The sequence below is a fragment of the Lactuca sativa genome, chromosome 3 (assembly GCF_002870075.4).
Source record: "Lactuca sativa cultivar Salinas chromosome 3, Lsat_Salinas_v11, whole genome shotgun sequence".
NCBI classification, from domain to species: Eukaryota; Viridiplantae; Streptophyta; class Magnoliopsida; order Asterales; family Asteraceae; genus Lactuca; species Lactuca sativa.
This window is the reverse complement of record NC_056625.2, coordinates 66,673,365-66,692,984: the sequence shown is the minus strand read 5'-3', so window position 1 is coordinate 66,692,984 and position 19,620 is coordinate 66,673,365. Positions and strand designations below refer to the sequence as shown.

At 37.5% G+C, this 19,620-nt stretch overlaps 1 protein-coding gene across 1 annotated transcript; it reads right to left on the bottom strand.

Moving 5' to 3' along the window:
- Window positions 1-4,201: 4,201 nt before the first annotated feature.
- LOC111888400 (probable xyloglucan endotransglucosylase/hydrolase protein 33) lies at window positions 4,202-5,603 on the bottom strand. Its single transcript, XM_023884584.3, has 4 exons — window positions 5,335-5,603; window positions 5,112-5,212; window positions 4,811-5,019; window positions 4,202-4,697 (listed from the first exon to the last, which is right to left on the bottom strand). Exons 1-4 carry the CDS (start codon window positions 5,552-5,554, stop codon window positions 4,283-4,285), a joined length of 945 nt encoding a protein of 314 aa, XP_023740352.1. The 5' UTR covers window positions 5,555-5,603; the 3' UTR covers window positions 4,202-4,282.
- Between the last annotated feature and the right edge of the window lie 14,017 nt (window positions 5,604-19,620).

Here is a 19,620-nt window from a genome sequence, read left to right as displayed (position 1 = left end):
AAATCTCAGACTCTTCCCACACCCTGGGATCCAACTCTCTCTCAACCCACCCTAGAGATCATGGTTTCCCTGATACGCATATGGGTCCTGTGCTTTCAGTAGTACGGGCCCATACTACCTTCCACACCTACCCACATTTGCATGAAGTACTACCACAATACCCTAGAGAACATGCATAACAACGATCAACCCTCACTACTAGAGGAACACTGAGAATCTCCCATAAGGGACCCTAGGCTACAGACATCACAAATCAGGCAACATATCATGAAATCCTGAAGATCCCTAGCCTATCACTAGCATGCTGTTCTATCAAAGCTCAAAACATATAACATGCATGGTATTTTGGGGTTACTTACTGGCTCCGGCTGATCGTACCTCCATGTCCTCCTTTACTCATTTTGAAAACAATTTTTAACTACTCTTTTGAAAACTCTCCTCGATTTGAGACTGGAGTCACACGAGTGTTTCTCCAATTCACTCAAACAAAGGCTCTGATACCAACTTGTAACAACCGAAAAATACAACCAATTTTAAATTTTTCAAAAACATCTCAATTCCAATAATTCTTTACAAAAAGGGTTTTCAATACAAAACATTTAACGTGTTCCCAGAATCACAACACTACAAAATCATGAGGAGCGGTACGATCACGCCTTCGCCTTGCCACGATCTCCTGAAGAACCTGAAAAACATGAAACCACAACTGTAAGCCCGAAAGCTTAGTGAGATATCCCCAAAATACCAACCACAAATACCATACACGCATAACATGCCATAACATATCCGATCACAAAACAGCCATGCTCTCCGGGTCTACTATGTGACTGGTCCGCCGCACCGGCCTACAGTCCACCTGATCCACCCTCTGAGTCTATCTGCATACATCGAGTCTACAGTGTGATTGGTCCGCCCGTTCCCGGGCCTTCAATCCACCTGGTCCACTCTCTGAGTCTACAGTATGACTGGCCCGCCCGCACCGGGCCTTCAGTCTGTCTGGTCCATTCTCCGAGCCTTCGGCACGTCTAGTCCGTCCCTATCGGGACCTACAGCCTATCCGGACCGCTCGCTGGGCCTACGGGACAACCGGTCCGCCTTGGGTATCTTGGCCTACTGCACACAGCAGGACCCGCCTCAACCCAACTCCAGTCCAAGCAACCATGTGCACATACATACATACAATCATAAAGAAAATCACAGTCCACAAGTAGATCTAACAGATCACATAACATAACATCATCCTAACCAGGATACTGACCTAACATGTCTCTAGCATAGCGCCTCCCTATCTCTTAGGATACCGATCTCAATCAGGCCTCTAACATATACCATCCTAACTCTTAGGATGCAAACATATCTCAGCAACAGCATATCAATAACATAGCAACAACTACCCGGATCTCAATCCGATAAGGGCCGGCCTTGGTGCCTTAGACCCCGTTGATATAGTGAGGATAACTCACCTCGAAACTGCCGACTGAACAGATAACCCGAACTGCTCCGATCACTGATACGATCTCTACCACTGGACAATCACCAATGCACTGAACTCAAAACAACAATCAGCAATTACCAAAATACCCCTGGAACCACTGGTCAACCCTTGGTCAAAGACAAGGTCAAAGTCAACCCCTGACTGACCCTACTCGCCGAGTCAACCCTATGACTTGCCGAGTTCCCATACTCAGAACTTTACTCAATCCACGACCTAACTCGCCGAGTCACCCCGAGACTCGCCAAGTCCAGCAACTCTGAGTCCACTCGCATACAACTCACCGAGTCATCCCTTGACTCACCGATTCTCGACTCGAACAGAAAATATTGGGACTCTTCGACAAGACTCGCCGAGCCCAAGAACAGACTCGCCGAGTCTAAGGCTATCTTCAACCTACTCGCCGAGTTGTTCATACAAATCGCCGAGTTCCAGGCCATCCTCATCCAACTCGCCGAGTTGTTCTTCCAACTCATCGAGTTCCAGCTCATATTCAAGCAACTCGTCGAGTACACCCATGTGACTCGCCGAGTACCACCGGTCTGAATCCAATCAGAAGCATTCCAGGCCATGCCATTGCTCCAAAACATAGATCTAGCCTCCTACAACCCATCCATCACGTAAAGTGGTAAACTTTACGTGAATCCAAAGAGATCTATGCATACAACACATTAGGGCTAAGGTTTGGGACAAGATAGCTTCATCCAACACTCAACACAGGAACTTTTATGCATTCTAACTCTTCTCCATCCCAGATCTGAGGTAGCAACCTCAGATCTAGCCTTTAAACTCCAATACATCCAAAGGATATGATCTCAACACCCCCAAAATGAAGAATCTAGACAATATCAGCTCAAACAATGGAAAGATACCTCAAAAGGAAGCTCCAGGAGAAGATTTTCCCGAATCCTTGCAAAGCCCTTTGATCCAAGCCTCTTCTTCTTTGGAATCTCTTCAATAACCACCTCTTCAAGCTCCAAATTGCTCAACAATGGTGCTTCTCCACGATTTTAGGGTTTCTGGAACTTAAGGGGGAACAAAGAGGCTAGGAGGAAAACATAATGATCTTTATATAGGGTTCAACCCCGAGAATTAGGGTTTTCTCCACTCAACGCCTACTCGCCGAGTCCATCATGCTGACTCGCCGTGTCGACTACTTAACACGCGACCCAGTCGCGACTCTACTCGCTGAGTCCACCAATGGACTCACCGAGTCACTCATGCCCAAATACTCTTTTAGCCCTTCCACTCTACTCTTGATATTTCGAGATGTTACAGCAACACCCCTAACATGGTCGATGGGCAGATCCCCTGGTGGTGATTCTGATAACTACCTTTCAACCAGCTAAACAAATATCATTATCATGAAAGGGTCCAGACAAATATTTTCCCATTAAAAAGGTTTATGAAATCATATTGTTTGTTGTGTCCAATAACTACTTTTCAACCACCCTTTTGGTGCCAAATTCGGATGTTAACCACCATATAACTGCCAACTTCCTTCTATATAAGGAAGATGGAAATACAATTCAAAGATTAGAATCTAGTACACGAAAATGAGACACTTTGTATTTCTATATCTCAAAGAACACTCAAAAAACATGGTAATCTGTGTTTTCAAATTAGATTGGTCTTGAAATCTAATTTGATCTCTTGAATTATCCCATGGATGTGCATTCTTGTAATCTGAGGAATATGGGTTTAATTATAGATTTCAGAAAGTGATTTCCAAACCACAATTCAAGAGATTATCTAAGTTTACATATTGTTGTTTTGATTCCCTAAATTCTAACGTATCATTATCATGACGAATGTATTACCAAAATGAATAATTTTATATAGAGTAATTTTTTTAAGAAAAAGATGTCGATTATAACTTTATACAAATATACGTTGCTTGAATGAAACTTCTAAAAAAATTTATGTGTAAAGGAATAAGTATTGGTAACACCATTTTTTTGAACTAGCATTTTAGACTTTAAGTTCTATGTTATGGCGAAGAACTTGTTTGCGATTAATTAAAAAGAAAAATATAAAAAAAAATTATGTAAAAGACAAAAAACGCAATTTTAATGTACGAAATAACTTTTTGCAATTCGTATAAAGAATATGATTTACAAATATCAACAATCCACATATATTACGGTGACGATTATATCATACAAAGTGACCACAAAAGTGTAAAAATAAAGTTTCGGTCCAAAAAATGTAAAAGTTTATAACTTTTAAATAAAAGGAATATTAATAAAACCAAAAACAATAAAGAAAATTATGTAAGTGACTAAAATCGTAAATTCAAAATATAATGAGTAAAATCACAATTTATAAAATACAAAAAAAGAAATAAACTGTTATATCAAAAAATTTACGAAAAAAAAATATATATATAAATATAAAAATTTGCTATGAGTAAAACCTAAATCTTTATTTCCAGAAAGGATGTTATTTTTTTATTTTTTTTAATTACATTTTGGTATTAATTTGATTTGATTTGATTTTAGCTATTACATGGGAATGTGACGGACATTGCAATTTAATATATATTTAACACATATGTAATGTAATATTAATGACACATGTAAAATAATGGACCCTTCAAGGGAAGTCAGCTTAAACCCAAATCTTGAATATAGGAAAAGGGTATGGACCGCTTGTGTTTTTATTTTTTAATTTTTATTTTTTTTAATTTTTTTTATTATGTATGTTCCCTTTATCGAAAGAATATTCTTCTTCGTTTCTTCTTTTTTTCTCTATAACATTTTCCCTTGCCATGTAATTAATTACAAAGAATTATTGAGCACCGCATTCTGCTGGCATCATCTTATATCTTGACGTATCTTTACAATATGAGTAAAACATATGTTTTCTTCTTACCCAATTCAAACCAGCCATCTGCTGTTTTGATAGCGTTGCGTACTCTTTTCCTTCAACAGGATCCAAGCTCGAAACGGTTGCATTCGTTGAACATCCAGCAGTAGCCACTGGCGAGCTTGTTTTCTGCATCGAACAGCCTACCATTTCCAGTTCACCCATCGAAGCCACAAATGGTGCGTACTTATAGTTCACAGGGTACTTTCCTCCTTTTGTCGCCCACTCTGAAGCGTCCCATATGGTTGCATACAGCGACATTGGCTTGGATGGGTACACAGATGAAACAGCTTGATTATGGATCACCTCTCTTACAGGTATATTGTCTACTAGAAACCTGGAAAGATTACAGAAAGTTTATCAGTTAAGGTTTCATGAACTTGATGACTAGTGCGTAAATCAGTAAATGGAGGTTGCAACTAACAATTGTTCAAGTTTTTGGAAACTTACACAATGTGGTGATTGTTCCAAAGGATGGTGTATTGATGAAACTGCTGAGTGGGATCAAACCAGAGGTAAACCTTTTCTTCTCTTCCGGTTTTGACACTTCCATTGCCATACATATTTGTTTGGAGAACCCATTGCCTTCTTTTCTCGTGGCCAAGTAATTCAAAGTCTATCTCATCATGGTTATGTGGAAATACATCTGCATTAGACATCTGAAAATGCATGCGACGACAAAAATCAAATCAGACCATCTTTATAAGACAGAAATAAGTACTGGTAAGAAGCTAAGAAAAATAAAACTTACATAGAAAGCGAGTACTACCCCTGAAGTAAACCCCATTGGCAGCTTTATTGCAGCACTAAAGAATCCATGGTAGTATGTGTTCTTTGAAATCAATCCAGAACCTATATACCAAACGAATGGAATCAAGAAAACAAGAACCACACATATATACACACAAATGTTGTATAGATTGATACTTTTTTGTCAGAAACTGCTTAATTCAAAACTAGTTTACAGTGTTTACCTGAGGTTTTGTCTAAAATGATATCAGCATATGATCCGTTGCTTTTCAGATGAATATTTGATGATCCAAACAAAGTTGACATCCCTTGGGTGATGGGTATACGAGGGAAACGGTTTGTTAATTGCTCAACTGATGGTGGCCGATAAACTGGACCTCGAGAAGAAACGGATGAGAGTAAACCGATAAAGATAACATGACAAAAAAGGAGAAAATGTGCCATGAAACTTTGTATGGATAGTGGATAGAAGAGGATTAAGATTTAAGATTATTGTGTGTGTATTTATGGAGGGTGAATTAGATTTATTTATAGTGGAATTATGCAATTTGCAAGTTGCTTGGCTGTTGCAAAGCTGGATGTATCTTTGTGAAGATAGTGACAAAACATAAACGATTCCTAATTGATTCATGTCGGATGATTGGGGATCGCTTTTAGTTGTTTTGTTGGATTTGGTTTAGAATGCACCGGTTTATGATGAATGTTCAAGTTCAATTCTATGATGAGATGGTAGGTGATTTGGAGAGGTTATAAAAAGGGTAGGTGGGAGGGTCCATACGAACTAACGTAACCGATCAATTCAATTGGAGACAAGCGTCAGCTTCATATATTTTTGTTTTTCTTTTTAATTTTATATACATTTTTTAAGTTATATTGGGTTTAAAAAAAATTATACTCTAGTACTAGTAATCTAAGTTCTAAAAAGTTTTAACTTTATACGATCCGTTTGAACAAAGTCGAAACATTTTTTTTAAGGGAAAATATATTGTAGGCACTTAATTTTCCAATTTGGTCATTAAAATTTTAATTTTTGTGTAATAAACTATTAAACTCACATTTTACTTGTCAAATAAGCCATTTTTTTCGATTTTATACGCTTCCCAGTTGGCATTGTCTACGTATCAGTTAAAACAATTAAAATATATTTTTCTGTTGATCCGATAACACCTAAGATATGTCATGTCAATAAATGAAATAAGATACTTAAAACTAATCCTCTTCACCTGCCGACCTCCATTCTTCATTTTTCACTTTAAACGAACCTCCCGAGCTAGGGTTTTGAAGCAATTTTGTGATTGAGTTGAAGAATCAAAGAAGTTGCTGCAATGGCACCATCGGACCCTAATGGACTGTTCTCGATGGTGGAACTCAACCATCAAGGAGTGTTTACTCGTAACCCTTTCTCTTCCATAGACGGTGTGAAAACCATGTTCAATGATGTTGATTTTCTGCTATGACATATTTTGTGTGTTTGACCTTATTTAAACATTTCATGCATGAAGAATGTAAAAAGATGCACTACCGTGAACCATGTCTTTCCCTGATGGATGTGTTTAATCCCATTTCAGATGATGTGGAATATGTTGCTTTTATTTTGATGCTTGTGGAACAGATGTTATAATTTTTATTTATGTGTATTATATTGGGGTGGTGTCGATGAGTGGTTTGATGATGAAGATAATGAAGATGAGGAACGTGAGTCTTGTACATATGGTGAAAATGAAGATAAAATAGATGATCTTATGAATATGGATGTGGAATTCAGTGAAAATGAAGTGAATATGAACATGACATCTAATGATCCTTTCTTGAATAAGTTATGTGTTGATGTGAAGGAGGACAACATTGTAGATGATGATGATGGGAGAGAAATTAAACCTAACATCCAAGTTCATTATATTTTTAATGAGTTAGTTCACTTGAAAAAACAAAAACCCATTCTTTGAATGAGATTTAAGGATTTAAGGCAAGTAAAATCAATGTTGTGGCTAATAGATATCAATTGTGTTTTGAAAAGAATGGTAGAAAAAAAGACTTCTAGTAAGGTGTACTAAGGGTGCTCGCACATTTAGAGTATAGGCTTCTTTGTAAAAACCAGTTACAAGTAAACATTGCTTTCGAGTTATCAATTAAATTTCAAGGATTTAAACCTTGGTCATGATGTGAGCACTTGTATATCACGACGTAACCGTGTCCAAGGAAACGTGCATCCTATTTAATTGTCACGACGTGACAACCCCTGCATGCCAAAACCCTAATTTTGGGGATTATCCCTCTATCACCTCTCTTCACCCTCCAAAAACCCTAATCTTCCATTATTGATATTTGAGCTCCATTTTTGGTGATTTGAAGCCTTGAAAAGGAAGGGAAGGTATTTGCTGCATCATTTCAGCTTGTTAGCCTCTCTCTCATCATCTTGCGTAGCATTAGGACTCTTATAAGTCCTCAAGTCCCTTCCTTTTTAGCTCATGCTTATTAGATCTAGTGTTTGGTTCACTTTTCTTATCATTTATGGAGGCTTGAGTGTTGGGATCTCATAAAGTTGGCAACTTTATGAGTTCTCAAGACTCCTTTGATACCATTTATCCCAGATCTAGAATATTAGTGAGTTTTGTGTTTTTTCATGGGATTTGATCTCATTTTCCCTTGATTTTGACCTAGTTTGTGTTTGGGACATGCATGTCTAAAAAGCTACGAATTTTATGGTATTCTAAGATGGAGAAAGCTTTATGGAAGTTTTGTTTGCATGGCTTAAAGGATTACGAGCTTAAGGCATTAATTTATCCAGAACGTTCCTCACGATGTCACGCTTTGATCGTCACGATGTGACGAGGGTCTGATCTGCGATTATTTTGTCTTCATTATGCCACGACGTGGCGAGCAGCTGAATAACCTTTAGAGAGTTGACTTTAACTTGACCTTTGACTTTTTGACTAAGTTTAACTTTAGGTCAAACTTAAGGTTTTGGGTTGTAGTTTGATGTTTGGTCCCTGTTTGCTGTACAGGTGACATGTAGAGTTAACTAGTTATCAGATCTGTGATCAGCACTATTATCTTCTAGACTGCAAGGTGCGTTTTCTCATTAAACTTTGTACTGTAGTATGTGTCCTTGTATATAGGATGTTGTTATGCTGTAGTGATCTATTATATAGGTATATCTGCATGATTACCTATATTTTCTGCTTACCGATTATCTGTTTGCATATATCGATATAGTGTGGTGGGGTTAAGGCGGTATGAATTTACGCTATAGGCCAACAAACCCGAGGCAATCCAGTCAAATGTTATGGACTAGGGGGCAATCCAATCTGAGGACTTTGGGCCCGAGGGCAATCCGGTCTAGTGATTATTGGCCAAGGGCAATCCAGTTTTATACTGTGAGACCAGTGTGCATGTATTGTATATATATTATTGTGTGGAGTATTTTGGGGGAAAATCACTAAGCTTTGACTTACAGTTGTTGATTTTAATGTTTTTAGGTACATCAGATGATCGAGGTAAGGCGAAGGCATGCTCGTACACATGCTCCTGGTGATTTATGTTTTGAGAGATTATATGATACTCTGATTTTATGGATTTGATTTAAAAACAATGGTCGATCACTTAGGGTTTTTGTGAAAATGTTTGGTAAAAATGAAAATTTTTATCATGGTTTTTAGGATGTTACAAGTTGGTATAAGATGAAAGGTTTTGAGCACTATAACAACCTTAAGGTGCACATACAACCCTAGATGTTTTGGATCTAAGTTTTCTCTAGTTATACATGCAAATGGTTCACAAAACACCACCAACAATTTGGAGAACTTGAGAGAGATTACTTAGCACTCAAAATCGGCTTTATAAACTCTAAGAACACAAGGGTAGCCGATTTTAGGCCATGGGGACATATATATATATATATATATATATATATATATATATATATATATATATATATATATATATATATATATATATAGTGTACGAATCCAAGAGTCATGGGTAAACCCTAATCCAAGTGGGCTAACTCCTCATGGAACTTACATAAACTTAGACCATCATGGATCAATAGCCCAAACCATATATATCATTGATTTAAATAATCAGTCCTCGTTAATTTAATTAGTCTCTTTTGATCACTAAATTAATTAGTCTCTTTTGATCACTGATTTAATTATTCTCAATTATTCATCCTAACATATTGTTTTGGAGAATGCAACCCAAAATGGACCATGCTACTCTCGGGTCAAATACATACAAACTATAGTTATGGACTTAGACACCTTATCCAACAGTCTCCCACTTGGATAAGTCTAATAACTATAGTTGCAAGTACAAATTCAAGAACCGACTAGCAATCGTAGCTCTTAAAAGTCGTTGTCGAACTCTGACGTGCCATTTTAAATAAGGGATCATATAATCCTCTGTTCTTCAAGATATCAGTCGGACAAATACATGGAACAATGTCATACTTATTGTCCAGCAGTTTGTTTCTCGATTTCCGATTTGTTTGACATAGAACTTAATTAAACACATCAATTGAGTTCTGACCGGGCACAACACATAAGTAAAAACAAAATCATTGAGGGGCCCAAGATATAGCTTTTAATCCTCCAAGGATCAAAAGGAATAGATAAACTTTCACTCATATGCTTGTACTAACTACTCGTTAAATCATACACAATAGCACATTTTATAGCATCAAGTTACTGATGCGGTTTCATACTATCAATGTACAACCAACTCATAGTCAACAACTCATATCTCTTGGATTGAAGACTATATGATATTATTGTCTCACAATCACTAGTGATAAATTCCTTGACGTGATTCAAGTGAGAGTGGGTTTAATCCAATACTCAGACCTTATGAGCACTCCTGAATAGCCCAAACCATATATATATATATATATATATATATATATATATATATATATATATATATATATCATTGATTTACATAATCAGTCGCCGTTAATTTAATTAGTCTCTTTTGATCACTAAATTAATTCCAAATTAATTCTTGATCAATACTAATTAAATAACATGATTTCATATTAATATATTATCCTTGCAATATATTAATAAATCATAAATAACCTCTTTCTCAATTGTTCATCCTAACATATTGTTTTGGTGAATGCAACCCAAAATGGACCATGCTACTCTCAGGTCAAGTACATACCAATTATATTTATGGACTTAGACACCTTATCCAACATAAGAGCCCTAGTTTAAGAGAATTGGATGAAAATTTGTGTGATTCCAAACACAAACTACGAATCTGCAAAACCTTTTTGATAATTAAATTCAAAAATAATCAAAGTAGAGGATGTGATGTGTACAATCAGTCGGAGCCAAGGAGAGTTATTCCTCAAGATACCAACACTTGTATTATTTGTATTAGTGATATGTTAGAAATGCATTCTAGTTTATAGGCAAAGGATCTTCATGAATGCATTATATAATTTCCTGATTTATAATGTCTGATAGCCTATGGAAATTCTTGATATACTATTTGGAACTGCCATTATTACTGTAGTTTCTTAGTGTGTGAATCATGGTTATACATAACTAAGATTTTATATCCTAAGAATGTTTGATTTAGCCTTATTTCATGTGCCTTGTATGGTTGTAAGCTTAGGGTAGAATCAATTATTCGTCTGTCTATCGAATCCAGTGTTACGTATTATTGGCATACACAAAGCGTATGCATGGTTAATGGAAGTTTCATGAGTTGGTTTGGCTGTTAGGGAGCCATATTAAGGAGTGAGTAACCACTCTTGAAAGGGTGAGTATAGCATGTATGTGTATCCTGGTTGCTTGGGCCTTGTGATCGGGAAGTACTTGACGATCTTTCGAGAAAAATACGGTATGTGTGGAATGTTGTATGGACCTATGCTACTACAAACATAGGACCCATACATGTGTCGAGGAATTCACAATTTCCAAAGATTAAGTGATCGAGTGATGATGTGTTACAGTAAAATGTGATGTTCTAATGTGTTCCGGTTTATTTTCAGTACGGTGATCATGAGAGGTTCAGATCAGGAGTTGATGGTCCAGAGAGGCCAGGATTAACTGATGATGAGATTTGCAAGATAATCACCACCCAGGTAGCTATAGAAGTGAAGTAGGTGATCTCGGAGATGTTTGGGTATGTCATGATTGAGTTGGTCGACGAGCATATGCCGTCTTCTCTAAGGTTGTTGTCTTCGCAGCCACTACAAGCGTAGCTGTTTTAGGGGAGAGGGGCATATGATGTAGTACTAGGACTCCAGCAACACAGAGCCTCCAGATTTCGATGGGGTAAAGGACCCGATCGTCTCCATGAGGTAGATATCTTATTTGGAGGGTTTTTTCATCACATGCTCGTTCCCAGAGGACCAAAAGGTCAAGTTCGCCTTGAACCTTCTTCGTTTGAAGGCGTAGGATTGGTAGAAGCTGGTGACCGGTTCTTATTCTCCTGCAGAGCAGACCGAAATGACTTGGGAGAAGTTCACAAAGATGTTCCACTTTGAGTATGTCCTATTGGTGGATATGGAGAGGTTAGCCCAGGAGTACATGTCGTTGAAGTAGACGATAGAGTTGGTGACGAAGATCACCGAGATGTTTACTGAGAGAGTCCTTTTCTGCCCCGGTTATGATACTTCAGAGCAAGTTCAAATTTCCCATTACTTGAGCATGCTCGAGAAGGAGATTCGTGAGTTTGTGTTAACACAACAATATCGTTCCTTTTTTAGCTGTAATTATTCACACGGATGAGAGAGATTGAGATTGAGACCTAGGAGAGAGAGAGGGGGGGGGGAGAAGCAGACCCCAGTTCAGAATCAGCCAACTACAAAGTGGTTCAAGCCCACCAATTCACGATCCATAGGTTAGAGGGGCCGCACTTGTGACAAGTGCGGTAAGGCACATGAGGGAGCATGTTGATTAGCGATTGGGTGCCAAATTTGATCTGATCGACGCTTGTCGGCATAGATCTTCTGTCGATTTTGAGATGTCTGGACTCTACTCTAAACTTGTTGAATCAACTCGATAGCCTTGAGTACCACTTCGATACTCCCCATGAATCTATGACCTACCTCACCTCAACAAATCAAGGTCCTGCATTTCCTCCCATAGAGCATCTCAAAGGGAGGTCGATCAATGTTGGTGTGATAACTGTTGTTATACTAAATTTCACTAACGGAAGATACGTATCCCAACTCCCACCGAAGTCCAATACACACACTCGAAGCATATCCTCCAGGGTTTGAATAGTCCACTCGCTCTAATTGTCAGTATGTGGGTGGAACGCCGTGCTGAAATGTAGACGAGTACCATACTCATCGTGGAACCTCTTCCAAAATCTGGAAGTAAACCAGATGTCCCTGTCTGAAACCACTAAAACCGGCACCCCATATCATGCCACGACCTCTGTATATCTCAGCCACCTTCTCCACAGTGATACTCTCTTGAATCGGAATAAAATGTGCACTCTAGGTCAATTAATCTATGATAACCCAAATTGAATCCACTCCGCGCGTAGTCCGAGGCAACTTCATAATGAAGTCCATGGCAATCTCCTCCCATTTCCAGACGGAGATGTCTAATGGCTGCATCTTGTCGTGAGGCCACTGATGCTTGGCCTTGTCTTTCCTACAACTCAAGCACCTCTCCACGTACCAATCTATATTCCACTTCATACAGGGCCACCAATAATTAGGACGAAGATCTCCGTACATATTCGCCGACCTGGGATGAATAGAGAATCTCAATTTGTGCACCTCCTCCATCAGAATCTCACATACACCACCCCAATACATAACCCATACTCTCCGATAGAGAGTCAATAACACTCATCTATCATAATCAAAGGAAGCTACCTGACCCACTATGCGCTCACTCTTCCGGTGCTCTTCCTTCATAGCTTCAACCCAACCCTCTCGAATCCGCTCCAAAAGTGGAGTAATCACGGCCATCCTCATACAAAGATCCCTGATCAGAGCCGCAACTGTCTTGCAGCTAATTGCATCAGCCACCATATTGGCCTTCCCTAGATGATAAAGGATCTCACAATCATAATCCTTCACCACATCCAACAACTAGCGCTGCCTAATGTTCAGATTCGGCTGATCCATCAGATACCTTAGGCTTTTGTGATCCGTGTAAATAGTATTGTGGACCCCATAGACGCAAAATCTTGAGGGCAAAAACAATAATTGTAGTTGTTATAAAATCGATTTTACAAAATGAAATCAGATTTTAGATGGTCAAATGTCATATTAGCCCATCGAACTTTTTCGCGTTTTTTTTAAAAGGTCACTAAACTGTTTTTTTTTTGCACATTAAAGGAATATACTTTCATTTGACCGTTTTAAGTACCCTTATGTTACCTTTTATCCGGTTGAAAGGTAATATACATGCCACGAGGGAAAATGTCGGTGACACGTCATTTAATGAAATGGCCACGTGTGGTACACTTGTATTAATTTGTTATGAAATAAATAGTTTGCGTTATACAATATCCTCTCCCTTATTGAAGAAAACCCTCATCCCACCATAGTAACTGAAGATCTATGGCTATATTCCTCTCAATCAAAGTTCATTTCCAAGGTGTGTTAATCAACAAACCTTTTTGCTATTCTGATGGTGTTCGTCATGTGTTCAAGAATGTCGATTTTGCTAGTATGTCATATAATGAGTTTGTGGGTTTTCTTGAACGATTCACACAAAAGAAATGTGAGAAACTTTATTATTGTCAACCCGATTTACAAATCCCAGAAGGCTTAACCTTGATTTCGAATGAACTTCAATATCAAGAATTTATAGACATTGCTTATCAATGTGGAGTACAAGTTCTTTTTTACATGGACCATTTTGGTACTACTATGCACGTAAGTAAGGCAAATGAAAATGAAAATAAGGATAATTGTTCTGTGAAGTCAAACATGTCAATCGAAGGGGAAGAAGGTATTGGCCTAACTGACTTCATGAGTCCACAAGAAAGCAACATGGAAGGAGTAACCTATGAAGGAGTCAGTCAGGCAAATGGAAATGAGGAGTTCATAGAAGGTGATCCAAAAGATGATGAAGATGATAATGTCCCAGATGAAACCGATGTTTAATGAAGACATACCTTGGAAGAAACAGTTGCCAATTCTAGGTATGAGGTTCACCAACCCTCAATAATTAAAATTTATGATTTGTAATTATGTTGTAGAAAATGGGTATCAACTGTAATTTGAAAAAAAAACAACAGTAAAAGGTTATTGGTTAAGTGTAGTATTAGTCAATGCACATTTAGGCTGTAGGCATCATGGATGAGTGAGGAGAACTCATTCCAAATCAAGTACGTTATCATTGACCACAATTATGAAAGAAACTTTAAGTTAGGGTTAATTGTTAATTACAGATGGATTGGTAGTCATTTCACAAGGGAAGTTCTTGAGAATCATAAATTCAATGTTAGGATGTTAAAAGAGGAAGTAAAGACTAAATTTGGCATAGAGGTTAGTATGGGACAATGTAGGAGAGCCAAGCAACATACAATGTCTCTTGTTGAAGGTACCATAGTGGAAAATGATGCAAAGTTGTGGTCTTATGGTGAAGAGATAAAAAGCTCTAATCCAGGGTCAACAGTCAAGTTGTCTGTGAACTCTATATCATATGGGAAAACTTACTTTAGTAGGATATATATATATATATATATATATATATATATATATGTGTGTGTGTGTGTGTGTGTTTTCATGCACTAAAGGAGGGTTGGAGAAGTGGATGTAGATGGATAATAACCTTAGATGAGTGTTTTCTAAAAGGAATGTGTATTGGTAAGTTATTATGTGTTGTTGGTAGGGATGGTAACAATCATATATACCCAATAGCTTGGGCTGTAGTTTGTATTGAAAATAAAGACAACTGGAAAATGGTTATTAGAAAACTTGCAAGAAGATCTGCATCTTGAAGGTGGGTTTGATAACACATTGATGTCAGGTCAACATAAGGTATGTTTCTACTATATAATGTCATACCTAGTTTCTTTCAAATGTGATATACTTATGAATATTATGATGATGTAAATGCAGGGGATAATTGAAGCAGTGAAAGATTTATTTCCAGAGATAGAACATAGGCAATGTGCCATGCATGTTCTTTCCAATTTCAAGAAGAAATTCCTTGGGGCTCAATATGAGAAATTATTTTGGATGGTAACAATCATATATACCCAATAGCTCGGGTTGTCGTGTGTTTTGAAAATAAAGACAACTGGAAATGGTTCTTAGAAAACTTGCAAGAAGATCTGCATCTTGAAGGTGGGTTTGATAACATATTGATGTCAGGTCAACATAAGGTATGTTTCTACTTTATAATGCCATACCTAGTTTCTTTCAAATGTGATATACTTATGAATATTATCATGATGTAAATGTAGGGGATAATTGAAGTAGTGAAAGATTTATTTCCAGAGATAGAACATAGGCAATGTGCCAGGCATGTTCTTTCCAATTTCAAGAAGAAATTCCCTGGGGCTTAATATGAAAAAATTATTTTGGAAGGCTTTTAAGGCCTCGATTGAACCTCTTTTTAATTCTGCAATGAAAGAGATTTAAATGATTAGCCCTGCTGCTTATGTGCATCTTATGTAAGGAATCGAAACTCATGGTCAAGAGAATTTTTTTCAAATAGGAAGGGGATGTGATGCAGTTGAGAATGGGTTGTCTGAAAGCTTTAACAATGTTCAAATGATTAGCACTATAGTCAACGCAAACACGAACCCTGATCAACGACATCACTGCAACTCCAACAACACCCATCATGGTCACTTTCCTTTTCAAGTAGTGTATCTCCTCCTTAAACTCGACAAGCTGTTGTCGCATGTCATCTCTCAATTCCTCCTTCTGAACTTCGATTTCCATGGCGTGAAGTTCATAATCAGTTGGTAAGTCTAGTTTCGAAGCTGGTAAACCACCATAGGAGAAGCTTTCTTCTGAGGCCATCTCCTTGACTTATAGGTGGGAAAAAAACGAATTCGGTGGTATTATGTGAAGGTTACGGATTAGGGTAATAAAGTGGTGGGGACGATGGATTTATAAGGGGGGCCATTAACGATGACTTGGCAATTCTTGGGGACCAAGATTACAACAATAATATTCCATGGTGGTGCCACATGTCACAAAAATATGGGATAAACCTTTTACAATCGGTAAAAGGATGCAAATAGATGGTCAAATGAAAGTATATTCCTTTAATGTGCAAAAAAAATAGTTTAGTGACCTTTTAAAAAAACGCAAAATGTTCGATGGGCTAATATGAAATTTGCCCATTTTAGATTGAATCAAGAACACAAAGAGTAAATAAGATTTGGATGGCTCGATTATACTTTTGAAGGTTACAAAGAATGATTAGAGTACGAATAGTGAATGCTCAAAAAGTTCCTCAAACTCTACAAGCAACCCTTATATATAGGTACTCAGAAGTAACAAAAATACATAAAGGTTAGACACTTAAGCTTCGACATACAAATGAGCCTTTATGGAATACATACAACATAAATAAAATACAGACTTCGATATTAAGACAGACTCGACACCCTTCGACACCTCACAACATAATTCACCCCAACATTCTCCCCCTTTGTGAGCAGTGTCGAATCCTAATTCATTAGCATCTTGGTAGCCCTATGAAGAACCCTTCTAACCTCCATGTACCAAACAATAGTTCTTCAAACTTCAGCTATGTCTCCTTCAGTGTTTTTCTTGCATTTATTTATAGGAACAAGTAGATTTGTATATTAAGAGTTAGTGTATCTTTCAACATCCTCAACTCTGAATATAAACTTTGCATTCTTGTTATTTTTATTCTTCCCCACAAAAATTATTCCCAGTAGGTTTAAGACAAATTTTCCATTTTCAAAATTCTTCAAGCTTCCCACCCCTTTCAACAACGATTGTGGCATAGTGATTTGTTTTCGCATTTGCAAGGCCAACTCAACATCCATTAAAGTAAGACAATTATAATAATTGTCAATGAAAAGCTTTATATGAGCAAACCCAAGAAAGATATCTTCTTTGCTAGTCACTTGTAGTTTCGAAGCATCAACCCCACTTAGAATTTTTGCTACACATATGAGATCATTAAGATTCATCAAGGGAAAATGAGCTACATAGAAATCACAATCCACATTATTGGCTATAATTATGTGATAACGAAAGTTCTTCAATAACCCTTCAAATAACTAATCTCTGGTTATTCCCAACACCTTGACAATCTTTACTAATGATCATATCTCTTCTTCCTTCTTCCCCAACACAACATGAAATCTCATTTTCAATCTCTTGAACTCATCTTTGTGTTCGAACTTATCTATCAATTGAATATGATGTTAAATGAATGTCATATGGTTGATAGGAAAATCCAGTTGGTTGAAGTTCAGATTTTCTATCTTATAGCTCTTCTTTGGGACATTGAGAAAATCATCCATGTTACCAAGAGAAACTATATGTTCAATTTTTTCATAACAATATGGTTTCATTGGGTCACCCTTTTCAAGACCTGGTAGGTCTCCTTGCCTTTGTCTTATAGTGCTTTGAATTTGTCTTTGACTTTCCATTTCCTTTTCTAAGGCAATCTTCTTCTCTTCTTTAGTTGGGTCTTTGTTTTATTTCTTCCTTTGATGGAGGTGGCTTCGAACTTGATCCACAAAAAAATGAACCAATTACAACACCTTTTGTTAAAGGTTTCGATGTCATGATCGTTGAAGTAGTAAATGTTGAAGTTGGAAGCGAATTAGGAATCTGTATGCTCATAACCTTCCCCTCAACCTTTCCCTGAGATTGATCGTTTGACGAACCAGTATCAACTCCTTTCAAAACCCCAATACCACCCTTTTCTCCCATTGCACCCCTGTTTTAACAGGTAGGGCATCAGTTGGCATGATATTGAAAAACTTCATGAGAGGGGCAAGAGCAGCTTTGAGATTAGATTCCAAAGAAGAAAACATTTTAGACACTATTTCTTGTGACACCAAAGATGAAGGAGAAACTTGGATGTTTGAAATTAATCCCTTCAAATTTTCCAACAACTCTTCCGGTTTGGCAAATCCCTTCAAATCAGACAATGACATCGTATCAACCTTGATGATTAGTGAATTGTAGATTTCCACAACATGCTTTATAACATCAACAATTATATCCACCTTCTTGTGAAGATTCAACACTATCAACCTCCTTTGTCATCTTAGAATGAAGTTCCTCAACTTTAAAATTCACATCCTCTTGCACTTTATTTACTGCTTCAACGAACAAAATGTGTCATTCTTTTGCAACATCCCTCAAATCCCTTACCTCATGAACAAAAGAATCAGACTGATGCTTCATCCATTTTTCTGTATTCGTTTCAATCTGCTCCAACAATGCTTTCAATCAAAGTTCTTGAGATTTAAGCATGAAATCAACTTCTATTATAGATACACTATTACGACCCTCAACATCTGCTTGAAACTGTAATAAAGAGTTTAACTTCTGATTGAGAATCTTGAACTGCTTACCAGACATAAGCATATGATCTGGAATATTTTCTTCTTCAGGATCAAATGGGATACAACAAAAGAAACCATATAATCATCATCATCATCTTGTCCTACTTTCGAAGTAGACTTGGGATCATCAATTGATTGTGAAGGAAACAATGAAGTGATTGGTTGATTAAGGATGTGTTGATAAGTGGGTGAAGTAGTAGAAATGGGTAATGATATAGGAGTTGGTGTGTAAAATGGTGGTAACGAAGTGGAAGTATCAATCACAGTAGTTTTGAATGTAGATGAAGGAATGATAGAAACAGGAATAGATGAAGTAGAGACATTTGAAACACCTTGAGCTTCATGCATCGACATCCCATCACCCTTTTTGACATTTGTGTACATATTCTATATGTTCGCAGTGATGCCTGAAGTTTGTACCTCCTCCAAATTGGACTCAACAACCAAAACTTTGGGTGGTATGACCAAAGTCAGCTTTAGGATGGATGGGTTCAAAAAATCACCCAGATTAGTGGTTGTGTCAATAACAGATGTTTGCACATTGCCACCAAGACTTCCTGTCGCCTAGAAAGTCGATTTGACTAAAGAGTCCCTCTGAGGTGATGGAAAGCCCATATCATCATCGCGAAGTGGAGACTGAGACTTGCCACTATCTTCAAACTCAGTTTCAGAAACAACCTCATCCAAATTATCATCCACTTGCTTTTGATTCTTTGTGATTTTCTTCACCATATCCTGAGCCCTTCGTTTCTTTGATGATGGAGAAACAAGAGCTGTGATTTCACGAATCATAACCCTCTTTCGACTCAATTGAGGTTTATGAATCTTCTTGTGACTAGAAACACCTTTGGGTGAAGAAATAGACTTCTTAGGTGCCTCTTTGACATTAGGCTGATCTGGTGAATGACGAGGCCTATTTGTCATTTTCTTTAATCTCTTGAGAACACTAGACTTTGAAGGTAATACTTCCTTCACAGTTCTTTAGGATCAGGAACTTGAACAAGCTTTGT

Bases quoted from the DNA above. Each gene is read 5' to 3' on its own strand.
- LOC111888400 (XM_023884584.3), bottom strand. From the start codon at position 5,554: ATGGCACATTTTCTCCTTTTTTGTCATGTTATCTTTATCGGTTTACTC. The intron at 5,020-5,111 runs GTAAGTTTTATT...ATGCATTTTCAG, and splicing joins GGGTAGTACTCGCTTTCTAT to ATGTCTAATGCAGATGTATT. The intron at 4,698-4,810 runs GTAAGTTTCCAA...TAATCTTTCCAG, and splicing joins TGGAACAATCACCACATTGT to GTTTCTAGTAGACAATATAC.